Source organism: Salvelinus namaycush, chromosome 19 (genome assembly GCF_016432855.1).
Source record: "Salvelinus namaycush isolate Seneca chromosome 19, SaNama_1.0, whole genome shotgun sequence".
In the NCBI taxonomy this organism is placed as follows: Eukaryota; Metazoa; Chordata; class Actinopteri; order Salmoniformes; family Salmonidae; genus Salvelinus; species Salvelinus namaycush.
Window position 1 is genome coordinate 5392588 of NC_052325.1, and position 18492 is coordinate 5411079.

Genomic DNA, 18492 nt, shown 5'->3' on the forward strand with positions numbered 1-18492 from the left:
GTATATTCTCTATACCCACCCCTACCTTGTCACATCACAACTGATTGGCTCAAATGCATTAAGAAGGAAAGAAATGAACTTTTAACAAGGCACACCTGTTAATTGAAATGCATTCCAGGTGACTACCTCATGAAGCTGGTTGAGAGAATGCCAAGAGTGTGCAAAGCTGTCATCAAGGAAAAGGGTGGCTACTTTGAAGAATGTCAAATATAAAATCTATTTCGATATATTTAATACTTTTTTGGTTACTACATGATTCCATATGTGTTATTTCATAGTCTTGATGTCTTCACTATTATTCTACAATGTAGAAAATAGTAAAAATAAAGAAACTCTTGAATGAGTAGGTGTGTCCAAACTTTTGACTGGTACTGTATACCACTTGCACTTCTAGAGGCCTTAACAAAGGTTTCTAAACTGGCAGTGAATAAAGGGCAAAACAGACCAAAGAACATGGCAAATACTAAACCATTAAAGGTGTAAGACTTGCTGCCACTCCAATCTGTCCCCTACTGTATGCACATTCAATTGTTGAGGCACTACTACCACCACATACTGTATCAGTTAAATTGGTACCTCACTCTCACTAACCGGTGGAACAAATGCAGCCTCTTACAAGGCACACCTCATAATATGTTAATGAAAACAACAATAACATGAAACCACTACAGGGAAGAGTACAGTAGTCTGTGGGGTGGAATTACAGTACCATTGGAAATATAGCGCTTTTTAACAGGAATGTACTGTTAAACCAAGTTTCTTTGGAATTGTATAGTATCAATTAATCAGTTAGACCTAAAACCACCCAGATTGCATTTCGATTTAGGGCAATTAATCATTAATATAGTACTTTACTGTTAGTTTTGTATAATACTGTAAAACAACAAGATGCTTTACAGTGTAGGTCCAGCATCGTCAGATCGCCGCATGTCGTTCACCCCGTCTGGCACACGGACCGTTATGCCCTCCAGATCTCTGGATAGGCAGACCTGACAACCCAGACGAGACCTGCAGGACCGCAGACAGCAGGTACAGGGACAAGGTCATTACACACACTTTATTAACAGGGAACCATGTTGTCAAATCTATTCCCTTCCCACTAGCACCTTGGTTTGGCTCTTTTGTGGTTAAGGCCCAGGCTGGTCTCATGCACTTTGTGACAAAATCATTTATAAAATAAAAATCTACAAAAATCTAATCTGATGCTACAGACAGTTAAAGCAAACACCAAGTCTTAAAAGTCTGTGGTGGAGGGGTTAATAATAAAATAAATATCACACTAGCATAAGAAGCGCACATACACTATGTTCACATTCACATGTTAATAGACCTTACGTAACATGTTATGTTATCATTCCAAATGTGTGAGTTACTGTGTAAACTGTTTGTCTTAAACTGGGATGGGAGCCATGTGGGAGAAGCACATCCTCATTAGTAGAGAAACCCACAGTCAGTATCTGGTATTGATGTGTTCCAGAAAATCATGTTAGATATGTGAAAGGTCAGCCAGGGGAAAACTCTGGTCTTGACCAGGTTAAATGTTATAGACAAACAATAGTCTCAAATACAAGGTGGCTGAGAGCATCACGTTGCTGAGACTGAGCACATGTGAGGGAGAAAACACACGTTTGATATGCATTATAATCGTACTGATTTGATTTGTCACCTGAGTGGAATTAGTACCCTTTTCATACCTAACTAATTATATTCTAATGTGAAGTGAATTGGAAAGAAACAATTATCTTATATTAATCAAACTGTGGTTATCTTTAATCTGCTCATCTCACCCGGCAACTGAACCTCTTGATCTCTATTGGCTGGAAGCCTACCTGAAATAATGTGATTTATCAGCAGGTTAAGCCGTGGGCCAGGCTCAACATGTTCATAGGTGTTCTATGTGTGAGTGTGTGTGGGAGAGAGTACATGCTATGTGATGTGTATGCATCAGCAAGCGTGTCACTCATTTGTCTGTGAGGCCTTTAATATGCCAGAATCATCTTCCCGCCAATGTGTGTTTTGGAATGTGCGTGTATGTCTGTGACTCACGTATCAGTGAGGCCAAAGGCCAGGTCCAGCATGTCATTCTCCTCATCAGTGATGGGCCCCAGCTGGTTGTACACCTTCTGATCCAGGATCACATGACAGGTGGAACAGGCCAGGGTCCCCTCACACACACCTGGGGAACACACATTTAAAAGCAAACTGTTAAGGGATGATGTATATCAGGATCTATCAGTAGAGAACAGCCCAGTCCTAGAGGGGAATGACTTCACTGACTTTCCATTCATATGATTGAAACCACAGGATGTACACATGGGGGGGGGAGAAAGAGAGAGAAAAAAAAAAATACATTATGGGATATGTAAGGATGAAGTTCTGAAGGCACTGGATTAATGTCTACTCTAATGCATGGAACCGTTTTTACTGTGAGGAGAGAGGAAGAGGTGAGAGGTTGTGAGAAAGCTTTACACCAGCCCAACCCACGGACCTGCCCAGAAACACTACAAAAATCAGTTCAGCCTATCAAAAGCACATTCCATTCAGGATTGACTTCCTTCTGCGAGAGGCGGGTTCACGCATTGGTAGCTCAGTTGGTAGAGCATGTCGCTTGTAACGCGAGGGTAGTGGGTTCGAATCCTGGGGCAACCCATACATAAAAAATGAGGGGGCGCAAACAACGCAAAAAAAGCCCATTGATCGTCTATTACCAGAATGCTAACAAAATTTGCACAGGTAATAGCCAAATCACATAGATGCCATTAACTAAATGCTAACGAGCTAAAACTAACCAACTAATTGCAAAGACAGGCAAATCCAGCTCAAGTTGTACAAGCATAGCTAGTAGCTACCCAATGTAATTTTCGGTGAGTGTGGTTACTTAGAAGCGAAAGTGAACGAGACAAATTGTGCAAATGAACAAAGTTGTGATTCATGGTTTTCTGAAGGAAGACCAGCATGTGTACACAAAGCAGATGGGAGAAGAACGGAGGAGGGGGGGAAGAAAAAAGTAGTAGAAAGCACAGGGAAAAATGTCAGCTGTACAGAACTCATCCAGAACTCTAACTTCTGGCAGAAAAATATATATATTTATTTAACTAGGCAAGTCAGTTAATAACAAATTCTTATTTACAATGACGGCCTACCACGGCCAAACCCTCCCCTAACCCGGACGACGTTGGGCCAATTGTGTGCCGCCCTTTGGGACTCCCGATCACGGCCGGTTGTGGTACAGCCCGGGATCAAATCAGCGGCTGTAGTGACACCTCCGACCACTGTGCCACTCAGTAACTTCATCACCTCATATGCGTTTACAATAAAGACTCACCAATAGATAGATATAGAACACTATGGACTCACCAGCTCCTGCTTTCTCCCGTTATGCTATTTACAAACAAACACGTAACTGGCTCAACTGGGAACTACGGTAAGGTGAAATGAAGAACGCAATCTGCTTCATCTCCTAACGTATTGCACAAGTTGACTGCTGGTATTTACTTAAAATGTAGCTACAAATCTGAACATTACTTGAAAAAATTCAAAGAAATAGTCGTGACGGTATTGAAAAACCATCCCATGGCTTTTTCCCCAATACCCCAGGTATACGGTATACCGCCCAAGACTAGAGACTAGAAATAGACCTCCACCTCCAGTGGCCTTCGTTTACTGCTCTCTCCCCCTCTCTCTAGACAGGAGGATGAGGAGTCCTGACATCTGCAGGGGAGGACAGAACCCCAGACAGGTTTTCCCCCTCTTTCTACCATGGCGCTTTTTCAGGGATCCAGATTGTATCATGTCAATGCCTAAATAGGACAGACGTGCAGGAGAAATGAGCTGGACAGAGAAGACAGAGGGAAAGAGTGCGAGAAAAAAAGCCTTGCAAACATCAAAGGTGATGTTGCTGACGCATATTGTGTTCACCCCCCCTCTTTCCCTCCCTCCCTCGGTTCTCTCACTCTGTCTGGATAGAATGCTTGATGCTGGGGCTCATCCATATAAAGCCATGGAAACATTTAGTAGAAGTGCCAGAGGTAACTGGGCAGCATGTTAAAGTGCCACTCTTGGTGAGAGAGTGACAGTCTAACTACACGCCCTAATATGGAAATAATGCCATGTCATCCTCTGGCTTCTTCATCAGCTTCTTGTAGGAAATGTATATTGGATCTTATCAAATAAACACAGCATCAGAAATATGGACCCACATTGGCAATTGCCAGGATGCGAACAGTATCCATAAGCATGCAGTCTACTTCACCATGGCACATCTAGGACGGGCACAATTACCGTATAACAGTGTAACTGACGGTTATGGATGAAGACAGTCATAACCGTTTATTTTTGACTGACTGAAGATGGGATGGCTGGGCATTCATGTGGTTGAGTCCGTTTCTGCGGTAACATGGACTCTTAACAACGTGATGAAACTTTGTTGCTTCTTGCTGAAACAAGGAAGGTGTTGTAGCAAACAAGTCTTCAGTTGCCTATGCAACAGCCCCCTCCCTGCAGCAGCAGCACACCTCGAAATAGAATGAATAGAACAGGCTTGGAACCGCTAACCCTGGCAATTTGACTGGTAAACTCATGGGTACACTTGCAATGGCTGCCTGGTATTGTGATGCAATAATTTCCATGGTAATGTGTACTGAACAAAAATATAAAATGCAACAATTTCAAAGATTTTACTGAGTTTATATAAGAAAATCAGACAATTTAAATAAATTCAATAGGCCCTAATCTATGGATTTCACATGACTGGGATTATAGATATGCATCTGTTGGTCACAGATACCTTAAAAAAAAGGTAGGCATTTTGCCTCATGCAGTGTGACACATCTCCTTCGCATAGAGTTGATCAAGCTGTTGATTGTGGTGTCGTGTCTTTGCTATCGTTAAATTGAAGACTTACTAGTTTTTATCATAGATTCCTATAATTAGGGATTACGCGACCACTTGAGTAATAGCGTAACTAATTAACTATGAATTCGAGGGCACCAGGGAAAGTTATTAGATTACAAGGTTACCATTTCCCAATATAACCTTTCCGATATTTTCCTATCTGATCAATGGTCTTCTAATTCAATTTGTATTTATTCTACCTTTCGTCAGTCTCATTCCAAACGTCGTAAATCGCTGATCTGCACGAACCCAGTCTTCACTATGAGTCATCCATACATCAATTGTCTTAAATCATTTATTTATTACTAACTAATTAATTCACAGAAATGCATAAACAAACAAACTTAAAATAGTTACATGAAATGGTGGAAGGAATATGCCCTAGTGGGCTAAACCGGCATGGCGGCTGTTAGACAAAGGGAAAGTTGCGTTCGACTAAGAATTCACTAGAGTCCATAATTATAACAATTGACATGCTAATCCTTACACATGAACGCTCACTCATTCGGGAACAATTGCAATCAATATATATATAGTTACGTCCAGCGTGTGTGTCGTTGGAGAGAAGTTCGTTTTGGTTGGAGTGAAGTTCTGTCTCGGTTGTGTATTGTTCAGATGGACATTCGTTAAAGAATGATTGTTTCGGCGGTTGTCTTTCTTCGCGTTCAATGATACCGAATTCCTAGCTGCAGACTAGAAGTCAATATCATAACTTGTTATTATTGGTATAAGAGTTTTACCACGTGGTATGGTTAAAACTTCAGCAATGTTACATTCAACCTTCGTTCTCCCCATTGAGGATAAACATGGTCTGAATGGTAATTTCTTAAAGTTGGCTTTTATTCAGATAGCAGAGAGGGGTGGTTCCATGGTCTCTGACCCAACTGGCTCAGGGGCGGTCCTTGGATTTAGTTCAAATACAACAGGGAGTTGTATTTTTCTTCATTAAACAGTTCAAAATCATATTACACAATTATACAAACAGTATCATACTCACTCATTCATTTTATACAACACACAGATGTAAACCTCATATCTGAGGTTATTATATAAACAGCGGTATGGTAATGTGGTCCCACAGTCTCACATGAGTTTCCCACGTGGTGACAAATGGACCGGTTCATAGCTGGACTGTCCACCGATATTTCATACTTTTGCAGGAATATGAAATATGTTCGTACCCCAAGTTCTGTGAGGTGGAAGAGAATTCCTTTGTCCTGAAAGTTTACCCTCTGTCTTAATACTGTTTGTGGTGGGGAGATTCTCAGGAATTTACGACATCTCTCTGTGATCACAGCATGGGTTGAAGGAGTGGAGGCAGGGAGAGGGGGATGGGGTTTGCTATACCCACGCAGGCAACGTCATGACATACCCCCCCTGGTGGTTTGGATCTTGTTTGTCCTGCAAGTTACAAATCAACATAAAATCATGAACACGTGGTGTCCTGCTTGTAGATCATCGTTGCAGTCCCCTCTGGTGGTTGAACTTGGTAGGCTTCTCTGAAAGCGGAGCAGTCCACCACAAGGATCGCAGTTGATGTCCGGTTGGTGATCGCCGTGGAGGTCCCTTCTAGTGATGTACCTTGGTAGGTTCCCTGGAAGCTGCAAAGTACCCCAGGGAGGGCCAGGGGATGTCCTGGTTGGTGATCGCCGTTGCGGTCCCCCCCTTGGTGGTTTACCTTGGTAGGTTCTCTGACAGCGGGCATGCAGCCACAAGGATGGGCCGTGGGTGTCAGGATTTGGGGTCGCCGTTGCGGACCCGTCGTCTGGTTGTCGTCCAGACTGGAAGATCTGAGCAGTAACTTAGGCAGATGTTAACAACGCACACACACTCATGAAATATATATATAATTACATTCATTCCCCAATGAGCGGCGTTGTGGCACTAAGTGAATGTTGTATGGGGAAGTTGTTTATGGCTCTATCACTTCCTAAATGTCAAAGGAACTGAACCGAAAAGGAATGAAAGCATAAACAAAAAAAAGATACAAAATATAGTTCTCACACAAAAATCATCTAATTGGACTGTATTCTATATACGTCCAATGTTCTGGCAAAATGACTATCATGGCATTGTCTCTAACGCCATATCTAGGGTTTTCCTACTTGGTGTGTTGCTTAGGCACTATCCTAAGTTGATAACTATATGATAACTTTACAGCTGTAAGGCACTAGTTTTGGGCAGTCTACAGGGATGACCTATGGACTTCTGGGATGGAAACTGGTGAGTGCTGTAGAGACAAAGGCCTAGAAGTAAATGTTCAACTTTACTAAGGCTGGTATTTTGCTTGGACCCTTAAGTGATCCTAGCATAAATCCTAATTGGATGTTCCGTTGTGCATGTGCGTTTATGCTTAAACAAGCGTGCATGTCAAGGGAAGAAAACCAAGTATCCTGGCAGATTACAACTTGTTCAGAAAGAGTCTGACGTAGTCAGGAAATTTTCAGGTCGATGCCTGGAGGTCAGTCAGAATTGGTGTCGAGGGAGTCTGTAGTAGTTTTACTAAGTCACTGTGTCTTCCACTATTGTAGTGGTGATAGGTATGAAGTCTATTTCATAGCTATGTTATCCACGGAGGAGCTAACCTCACGACGGAAGTACTATAAGTATTGGACCCGTCGTACGTGGTGTGATCATGGTTAATGATTCTAATAATTTTCCTCCTGAATGAAGGATTCTATTTATTAGTGGCATGTGTGTTAACCATTGGAAGAGTGCACTGGAGATTCCCTTCCCTGTGTTGCACTCTGAGTGACTCCTATGTCGCTATTGTCAAGGGTAATTTGATTGGTTAGGTCTCTAACCTCCTTACTGATTGTAGCTAGACTGACTGTTGCTGGTATTGGTACTGGTGCTCAAAGGGACCAGTTATCCTACCGATTTATTTTGAAATATTATACTACCGGAACACATGATTGGAGCATTTTACTAGTTGTATTGTAGTTGAACCTACACATGGCAAGGAATGATTATTGTTGCCATTTGTTTTGGAGGTGGACAAGTCCACTGGACTTCCTTTACGACCAGTGTGGTACACCTCAGTACTATTTTAGATGTGCTCTAAGATAATCCCCGTCTAGGGGCCTGTCTGCTCCTCCATGTTCTCATAGGGGAGTTTACAACTAGATTTGATTAATGCTCTGGCGGCCTCGTACGGTGTTGTCCATAGTTTTGACCCCCCCACCGGCCTCGATGAGGCTCATCATGGGTCTGGGCTACTATTCCCCCCCTTTGTGTCTCGGGACCCCCCCACCAGCGGGTGGTGTTGGTGTCCGAGGCGCAAATGAAAAGATCGGACCCGATGTACGAGTTGTCAGCGGCCGCGTTGTTATGAGAATGGCTGTAACCTTTCAACTAAATCTCCTGGTGTTTGTGCTTCAAAACGCTCAGTGGCTGTCGAGGCATGTCAGTCCCCACCGCGTGTGGCAACCTCTTCACTACCTGCGAACTGAGACGAGGATATCGGTCTGTGATATCGCAAAGTGTTTCACCAGTGGGAATCATCGGGTCAGTTGCTGGACTGACGCCATTAGTGTCATTGTAAGGGTTGACAGTCCCCAACAAAGCGGAAGGTGTATCATCGGAAGCAGAGTATACTCTGCGCATCGATGTTTTTCTTGCTGAGACGGCCGCAGTGCTTGCGGAAATGTCTGAAGGGCAAGAGGAGTTCATCTCAACTACCGTATTGCATGACTGCACGGAGGAGGGAAGTTGCTTATTAACAGAGACAGTTGGCTCGAAATCATGAAAAGAATGGTCAATCAGGTTGGCTGATGGAATGTGTCGAGATATCGTAATATCTCCTTGGATCGGATTCTGCCCCAAGAGGTTTTTAAACGTCTTTTTCCCAAGGGGTGCTTTTGACAGATATCCCTCATGACTGATTGCGTTGCAGCTAGCGTTAGGGGACGACAGTGTGGTCAGTGGAGAAGGCAGGGTGGCCTGTGACCATACCTGGTTGGTTTTCCAATCCATCAATGGGAGTAACCGATCCATCAAGTCTGCTCCAAGTAGCAGGGGTACGGTTTCGAGGCTGGTAACGTACACAGGGTGAATGAGCGATACGTCCTTGAAGTGTAGTTTCAGCATGACTCTCAATGTGAGAGCAGAGGTAGTCTGAGTGACCCCTCGAAGTGTAGTGTCGCATCGTTCCACTTTTAACCAACGTTTAGTTGGCTTCAAAGCCTTTTTGAGATCATCAAACAATGTTTGAGAGATGAGTGATATTGTCGCACCCGAATCAATTAGCGCATGACAAGTTAAGCAGTCCTCCAGGACTGTTTCCAGGTACGGGCGTTTAGATTCGTGGTTAGTGGACATATTCCCCACAAAGTGGAGTGGTTGTTCGCAACCACGTGAAGTGTCAATTCTGTTCAAGGTGGAAGCAAATCGACTTTTCAGATTTTGAGTGGGCTTAGTTTTAACGAAGCGTTTGACCTTTTTCTTCGCAACCTTTGTATCAGAGTCTATAGACAAAGCCCGGGGTCTAATTTCTTGATCAAGCGGGCCCTGGGTAGGGTCTTGAATGAGAGCGGGAGAAATTTGAACTTTAACGTCCTTGCTATGGGTGTTAATTCCTGCGGACCTGGTGTCCGGTAATTCCCCGTCTAGTCCTTGTGACTTATCTTTTACCCTTTTCTCAAATTGTTCTCGCTTTAGTTCTTCCCGTAGTGGAACTGCTGGAGAACATTGGTCTACGTTTTGATTGTCCTTCAACCCTTTGTTACCCTTGTGCTCTGACACTTTGTGTGGGTTGGGTGCAGGAACGTAGCGAACAGGTCGATTGTAGCGGTAGTCATGTTGATTGCGACGTACTTTACAGTTATTTCGACCGCGGAGGTTATTGGAATCATGGTTTCGTGGTAGAAACTGTTGTTGTGCGTCATCTCTCAGCGCTCCAATACCTGATAATGCACCCTCTAGCTGGAGTGAGTGCTCCTGGTCAAACTTCAAAACCGAGTGGTCAGGGCTCTTAGCGTTGTGAACTTTTGATGCCTCAAAAGCTGTGCTTGCAAGCTCTCTGAGTTGTAAGATAGGCAAGCCAACGTGGGCGGCAGGGCCCAAGTAGGTAATGAAGGTAGGATACATGTTCGACAGGAACATTTGTTTAAAAGGTAACAGGTCTTCCATGCCTGTTTCAGTGAGTAGGCCAAGGGAAGCTGAACGAAGCCTATGATAGTAAGCTTGTGGGTGTTCGTTCCGAGCTTGTTTAACGGTGTTAGCCAGTGAGCTATTGTGTTTGCGAGTCGCAGAACCACTGAATTCTACTTTCAAAGCTGTGGCAAGTTTAGCGTAGTCATTTAGCACGTGTTGCTGTTGTAGACGAATGAACCTTGTCACGTGTCTATTTGACGTTCGCTTCAACAGGTAAACCCTGTCAGAACCCGTAGCGTCCGGGTAGCCCTCCAACGCGTCCTCTATGTCAGTTAGGAACGTCTCAGTATCGTTTGGCTGACCTGGAACGGGGTCAAAGGTGGGGAAATACTTGACGAGTTTGTCAAGGTATTCCGCGCCAAGCGAGCGGAGAGGGTTGGCTTCATCCTGTGGAGAGATTGGGGCCGAAAGGCCAAGAGAAGAAGCCAAGCCTTGTTGTTGTTGGCCAAGAGGTGCAATATTACTCAGTGCCGAATGACCAAGAGGAGAAGACTGAGGGACACATGAGGGAGGCAAGGTCTGAAACCTATCGTCTTTACTCCTGTGAGTACAGGGCTCCGGTTGCTTGGATTGGTAGTCGCGCTGTAGAGCGTGACCATTCTGGACTTCATCCAGATGGTACCTAAGGGTGGTATTCTGCTGCATTGCAGAGTCCACTTGAGCGCTTAGAGTACTGATTTTGGACACGTGAGTGTCACACTTGCTCCTTTCGGTCTCAAACTTATCTGTCATGGTTTCCAGATAGAGGTCTCGAGTACGGAGCGAGATATTCAGTGATGATATTTCCGCTGCTTGCTTAGAAATCAATATTTCCATCTTCATCACCTGAGTTCTCTCATCATTCATTTGGTCAGCGACTTCAATGAGTTCTGCTGACTTGTCATCCAACTTTGTCATTATGTTCATTAACTGATCGTCTTTGGTCTGCAGCGTTTTGAGTAGAACCGTGTTATTTTGAGTAATGTTCAACATAACTGCATGCATGTTATCAAGTTGAGCGCTCCTGTTTGTAGATAACTCTTCAGATTTATCTAGTTTGGCGTGGACATTATCGTATTTAGTTTTGTATAAATCGAGTTGTTCCAGTAGCATTTGATTTTGTTCCTGTAGAAAACGATTTTGTTGAAGAGCTTGTGCTTGTTCATCGTCATACGTGTTTGCAATTTTATTGAATTGTTCAGTTTTCAAGCGCAGCTCCATAGCTAGCAGAATTTTTCCATTTTCTGCATTTGTCATTAGTTTCCCGGTTCTCTCCACCTGTCCCTCCATGTCTACCATCACCTGCTCGTGCTTCAGCTGTGCACTGCGGTATTGGACAGATGCCAATCTCGGGTGGCAAGACATCAGGGCTAGACTGGAGAGAACCTTTACGAGGCCTGCGCCTGATGGTTGATTTTGGAAAGCGCTGTTGTCTGCTTTTCCACTAAGGGCATAATTAGTGTTGGTATCGCTGCTGAGGTCAGAGATCAATACATTTGCGGGTGGAGGTTCACTAATTAGCGGGCGGGTGGGGACTACCCCTTCTGATTGCTTGCACATTATTAGAACATTTTGAAAGGAAAAATGTTTTTCCTAATTTTCCTAAATTTGGTTTTGGAATATATTGGAAGCTGCAAAGACAAGTTTTAATCTATTTATAGACGTTAATGAGCTATCAGTACTGGACAGTACTGTGGAAGTTGGACGTGAATGAATTTGCAAAAGCAAATTGAATTAATTAATCAATGCCAATGATTAATCCTACCTGTGTAGGCTATCTGGGTATTAAACTTTAATTAACATGAGATGTGGCTTCATCTAGGTTAATATGAGAAGTTTAAAAGTGTCTCATTTGATTGGAAGAACATTAAATTATGTTCAACAATTTAATTTATTAAATTGAATGAGACGATAATCCATACAATCTCTGTTGATTGGATATCATATGTGTAACCAGTAGACCAAATGTTTGGAACATTCAACACTGTGGTACACTTCCCCCTAAGGCCGAAGCCACATGGGATTCCCGCTGGGGCGGGGCTTCTGTCAATACTGGATTACTGAATGGGTTTTGAAAAACCCAAATTTTACTGATTGATCAATTTAATGATAAATCAAACCTGTATAGGCAATTTGTGAATTAAACTTTAATTAACCTGAGAAGTGCTTAATCTAGGTTAATATGAGAAGTTTAAGATGTCTCATTTAATTGGAAGAACCTAGAAAGGTATGTCCGACAATTTAAATAAATAAATTGAATGAGACCCAAACAATTGATTGCTGGATTATTTAAACGTGATCCACGTTTGGGTTTCGCCACCTCTTTTAAGGGATGTACTTGCGGTTCTTTACCACCAGGATGCGAAATGCTGAAATCAAACGGAAGTACAAAGGGCGGGACTTCCGTCGCGCGAGGCTGAGGAATTTAAACAGCACACAGAACGTGAAAAAATAATTCCCTCTATGCTAGCATGCATCTCGTGGATTTCCCACCTCGTGCTAGCTTACATTGTTCAGAAATATCACGTTCTAAGCAAAAATAGGGTCCCTCTCGCCATGGAGAGGGTAGGTTTACTAGTGACGTCTCACCTTAAACCCTTCGGCCTATTTTGCTAGCGTTATGTTGACCGGAGCGACACGGTACATAAATATAGCTATGCCTGTAGTCAGTCCACACTGGTTTAGTGTGGTAGGCAGACAAATACTTCGGCTCGGTCACCGAACGAACGAATATCTTCTAATTTCTAACCTTATTGGCTCTAGAAGTTAATATTGACCGACAGACATAGTACCGTTTGGCCTAAGGACTAAGTCTGGAATTTACCACTCACTGCTCTGACGCTAAAAGACCGCTACCGGAGGCGCAATGTAGCCTCTTCAAATAGGAATACACACACGCAACCAATTTTTATAGAAAGCAGTCTGTTTGTACAATTTCTGTTTGCACAATTGATATTTGGAATTACACAGCAGAGTCTAATTCTATCTTAGATCCTTCACAGGGGGCGTCATATATGTCGTGTCTTTGCTATCGTTAAATTGAAGACTTACTAGTTTTTATCATAGATTCCTATAATTAGGGATTACGCGACCACTTGAGTAATAGCGTAACTAATTAACTATGAATTCGAGGGCACCAGGGAAAGTTATTAGATTACAAGGTTATTATTTCCCAATATAACCTTTCAGATATTTTCCTATCTGATCAATGGTCTTCTAATTCAATTTGTATTTACTCTACCTTACGTCAGTCTCATTCCAAACGTCGTAAATCGCTGATCTGCACGAACCCAGTCTTCACTATGAGTCATCCATACATCAATTGTCTTAAATCATTTATTTATTACTAACTAATTAATTCACAGAAATGCATAAACAAACAAACTTAAAATAGTTACATGAAATGGTGGAAGGAATATGCCCTAGTGGGCTAAACCGGCATGGCGGCTGTTAGACAAAGGGAAAGTTGCGTTCGACTAAGAATTCACTACAGAGTCCATAATTATAACAATTGACATGCTAATCCTTACACATGAACGCTCACTCATTCGGGAACAATTGCAATCAATATATATATAGTTACGTCCAGTGTGTGTGTCGTTGGAGAGAAGTTCGTTTTGGTTGGAGTGAAGTTCTGTCTCGGTTGTGGATTGTTCAGAGGGACATTCGTTAAAGAATGATTGTTTCGGCGGTTGTCTTTCTTCGCGTTCAATGATACAGAATTCCTAGCTGCAGACTAGTAATCAATATCAAAACTTGTTATTATTGGTATAAGAGTTTTAACCACGTGGTATGGTTAAAACTTCAGCAATGTTACATTCAACCTTCGTTCTCCCCATTGAGGATAAACATGGTCTGAATGGTAATTTCTTAAAGTTGGCTTTTATTCAGATAGCAGAGAGGGGTGGTTCCATGGTCTCTGACCCAACTGGCTCAGGGGCGGTCCTTGGATTTAGTTCAAATACAACAGGGAGTTGTATTTTTCTTCATTAAACAGTTCAAAATCATATTACACAATTATACAAACAGTATCATACTCACTCATTCATTTTATACAACACACAGATGTAAACCTCATATCTGAGGTTATTATATAAACAGCGGTATGGTAATGTGGTCCCACAGTCTCACATGAGTTTCCCACGTGGTGACAAATGGACCGGTTCATAGCTGGACTGTCCACCGATATTTCATACTTTTGCAGGAATATGAAATATGTTCGTACCCCAAGTTCTGTGAGGTGGAAGAGAATTCCTTTGTCCTGAAAGTTTACCCTCTGTCTTAATACTGTTTGTGGTGGGGAGATTCTCAGGAATTTACGACATCTCTCTGTGATCACAGCATGGGTTGAAGGAGTGGAGGCAGGGAGAGGGGGATGGGGTTTGCTATACCCACGCAGGCAACGTCATGACAGTGGCCTGTGGAATGCTGTCCTACTCCTCTTCAATGGCTGTGTGAAGTTGCTGGATATTGGCGGGAACTGGAACACGCTGTCTTACACGTCGATCCAGAGCATCCCAAATGTGCTCAGCGGGTGACATGTCTGGTGAGTATGCAGGCGATGGAAGAACTGGGACATTTTCAGCTTCCAAGAATTGTGTACAGATCCTTGCGACATGGGGCCATGCATTATCATGCTGAAACATGAGGTGATGAATGGCAAGACAATGTGCCACAGGATCTCGTCACGGTATCTCTCTGTGCATTCAAACTGCCATCGATAAAATGTAATTGTGTTTGTTCTCCGTATCTTATGCCTGCCCATACCATATCTCCACCGCCACCATGAGGCACTCTGTTCACAACATTGACATCAGCAAACCGCTCACCCACACGACGCCATACACGTGGTCTGCGATTGAGAGGCCGGTTGGACGTACTGCCAAATTCTCTAAAACAACGTTGGAGGCGGCTTATGGTAGAGAAATGAACATTAATTCTCTGGCAACAGCTCTGGTGGACATTTCTGCAGTAAGCATGCCAATTGCACACTCCCTCAAAACTTAAGACATCTGTGTCATTGTGTTGTGTGACAAAACTGTGGCCTTTTATTGTCCCCAGCACAAGGTGCACCTGTGTAATGATAATTCTGTTTAATCATCTTTTTGATATGCCACACCTTTCAAGTGGATGGATTATCTTGGCAAAGGATAAATACTAATAGGGATAAACAAATTTGTGCACAAAATTTGAGAGAAATAAGCATTTAATGTGTATGGAACATTTCGGGGATCTTTTATGTCAGCTCATGAAACATGGGAACAAAACTTCACATGTTGCATTCATATTTTTGTTCAGTGTAGAATGTTCATTCAAATTATGCAGATTTGGCTCATGCAATGGAATATTTGGTAATGTCAGTTGAGTTGAATCAATGAATCACAGCACATATTAATGGGTACAATTCCTGCTTTGATCCTCGCAATGGCCGCCAGTCCACCCATTATGCTATTATTGACTTGAATTGGGACGCCAGTTCTATGACGGCATAATGTGCGTGAAAATAAAAAAATTACACTGACCGCAGTCATTTGGCAGGCCAATTATGTCATCCAAAATTCCATGACCATCACAGCCCTAGGTACACCACACTTACCAAAACCTTCAATATCTAGGTTTTGTTCGACCACCAGGTCTAGAAGACTGTTGCCCTTGGCACTTGAAGTGGTGATCTTCCGCCCATCGCGGTTGATGAAATAGACAGTCACCTTCTCCTCTGACCTAGAGTAGGATAGAGAAAGTGAATGGAGACAGGATGAGAGAGAGAGAGAGAGAGAGAGAGAAAGAGAGAGAGAGAGAGAGAGAAAGAGAGAAAGAGAGAGAGAGAAAGAGAGAGAGAAAGAGAGAGAGAACCAGGGTTCTTTTCAGGTGAGCCAAGAATAACATAATACAAAACCATCACAGGATAAAAATATTTTGGCTTGCCTTTGAACCCAACTAAAAATGAGTTTGCATGACGTATGTTAGAGTTGCCAGGATATTTTGTTACCTTTGAAGTCTCAAAAGGTAACAAAGTATGCAGGTAATGCACTGGCGTAACGTAGTTTCACTGGACCCTGACAGTCACTCAAAGTATAGACTACCAATCGCTGTCAAAGATGCTGAAATTTTGACGTTTATGCGGTTACATGCCTATTGAATTGATGATAGGCTTTCTGTGGTGCGAGGGCAATGGATAAATATTTATTGGTAGGCCTATTTGGTTCACAAAGCTATACACTGTGTCGCAATGCTGCCATTTTTAGACTGTTGGCTGGCGGCAATAATGTAATTACTTTTTCAGTAAATCAAGTTGGAAATTCAAACATTTCAGATTGTAAAAATAAATGTCCGATGCAACAGCATACTAATCAGCTACCAATAGATTTTTTTGAATATACAACTGTCCTTTATAGGCTACCTGAACCTGCATGACATGAGCCGTCCTCTCACTCTCTCCCAGTTTGGATAGAAAGTTGTTGTGCGTAAAACCAGTCTATTAATGGCAAATAATACAGTCAGTCCACCCTCAAAACACTAGCTTACCGTATTTAGCTGCTATTTATAAACTTTTTATAAAAATTACACATCAAATAGCCTAACAATGAGGAAAAGAGTAGTCGGTTTGAGGATAAATTCAGCCACTATTTATTGTTGAACTTACAGCCTACACAAATGGCCTGCAATATTCAAGGTAAATTTAATTAAATCAAATTAAATCCAATTTGAGAGACTCCCCTGGTCTCCTGAAGTCCTCATTTTTTGTGTGTAAATGTTTTCACCATGGCCTGAATGTCCAGGTTGCTGGACCGACTGTTTTCTATACCGAGAATTGCCAACCCAGATAGTCTTTCCTGAGACATTGTGTATTACACTCAGTGGCCTGTTTATTAGGTATTAGGCTCACGGAAATGGTTGGCTCCTACAGACAGTCACGTGGCCTTGGCTTGCTATATAAAGCAGGCAAACAGGCATCCAGTTACTGTTCGATTGAACATTAGGATGGGCAAAACGAGTGACCTAAGTGACTTTGAATGTGGAATGATCGTCGGTGCCAGGTGCACCGGTTCCAGTATCTCAGAAACGGATGGCCTCCTGGGATTTTCACACGCGACCGTGTCTAGGGTTTAACAAGAATGGTACACAAAGAAAAAACATCCAGTCAGCGGCAGTCCTGTGGGCGAAAACAGCTCGTTGATGAGAGGTTGAAGGAGAAAGGCAATAATCGTGCAAGCTAACAGGCGGGCCACAAACAGGCAAATAACGGCGCAGTACAACAGTGGTGTGCAGAGCAGAATCTCGAAACGCAAAACTTGTTGGTCCTTGTCACAGATGGGCTATTGCAGCAGACGACCACACCGGGTTCCACTTCTATCAGCTAAAAACAAGAATAAGCGGCTCCACGTGATCACCAACACTGTAAAATTGAGGAGTGGAAAAACATTGCCTTGCCCAATGAATTCCGGTTCCTGTTGCGTCATGCTAATAGCGGTCAGGGCGTAAGCAGCATGAGTCCATGGTCCCATCCTGTCTGGTGTCAACGGTACAGGCTGGTGGTGGTAGTGTAATGGTGGGGCACTCGTTAGGTCCCTTGATACCAATTGAGCAATGTTAGCATGCCCAGAATAATTCAGGCTGTTCTGGATGCAAATGGGGGGGGGGGGGGGGGGGGTCCGACGCAGTACTAGATGGGTGTACCTAATAAACTACACACAATTTAAAAACTTAGTCTTGAATGATGCATGCAAGCTCTCCATAGCCGATGTGAGGAAGACCTTTAAACAGGTCAACATTCACAAGGCCCAGGACGTGTACTACGAGCATGCGCTGACCAACTGCCAAGTGTCTTCACTGACATTTTCAACCTGTCCCTTACTGAGTCTGTAATACCAACATGTTTCAAGCAGACCACCATAGTCCCTGTGCCCAAGAACACCAAGGTAACCTGCCAAAATGACTACCGACCCGTAGCACTCAAGTATGTAGCCATGAAGTGCTTTGAAAGACTGGTCATGGCTCACAACACCATTATCCCAGAAACCCTAGACCCACTCCAATTTGCATACCGCCCCAAGAGATCCACAGACGACGCAATCTCTATTGCACTCCACACTGCCTTTCCCACCTGGACAAAAGGAACACCTACGTGAGAATGCTATTCATTGACTACAGCTCAGCCTTCTACACGATAGTGCCCTCAAAGCTCATCACTAAGCTAAGGACCATGGGACTAAACAGGTAACAACCCTGCCATGCTGCTCCTCAACACAGGGGCCCCTCAGGGGCGAGTGCTCAGTCCCCTCCTGTACTCCCTGTTCACATGACTGCATGGCCAAGCACGACTCCAACACCATCATTAAGTTTGCAGACAACACAACAGTGGTAGATCTGATCACAGACAATGATGAGACAGCATATAGGGAGGTCAGAGACCTGGCAGTGTGGTGCCAGGACAACAACCTCTCCCTCAACGTGATCAAGACAAAG

The 18492-nt window shown here is 43.2% G+C and overlaps 1 protein-coding gene across 1 annotated transcript in view; it reads right to left on the reverse strand.

Moving 5' to 3' along the window:
- Nucleotides 1-305: 305 nt before the first annotated feature.
- Nucleotides 306-18492, reverse strand: part of LOC120064088 (adrenodoxin-like) — a 31790-nt gene continuing 13603 nt past the window's right edge. The window contains exons 2-4 of the mRNA XM_039014434.1: nt 15623-15747; nt 2047-2176; nt 306-1008 (exon numbers count right to left, since the gene is read on the reverse strand). Coding sequence (XP_038870362.1) covers nt 894-1008; nt 2047-2176; nt 15623-15747 — 370 coding nt within the window. The 3' untranslated portion in view covers nt 306-893. The remainder of the gene's footprint in view (nt 1009-2046; nt 2177-15622; nt 15748-18492) is intronic.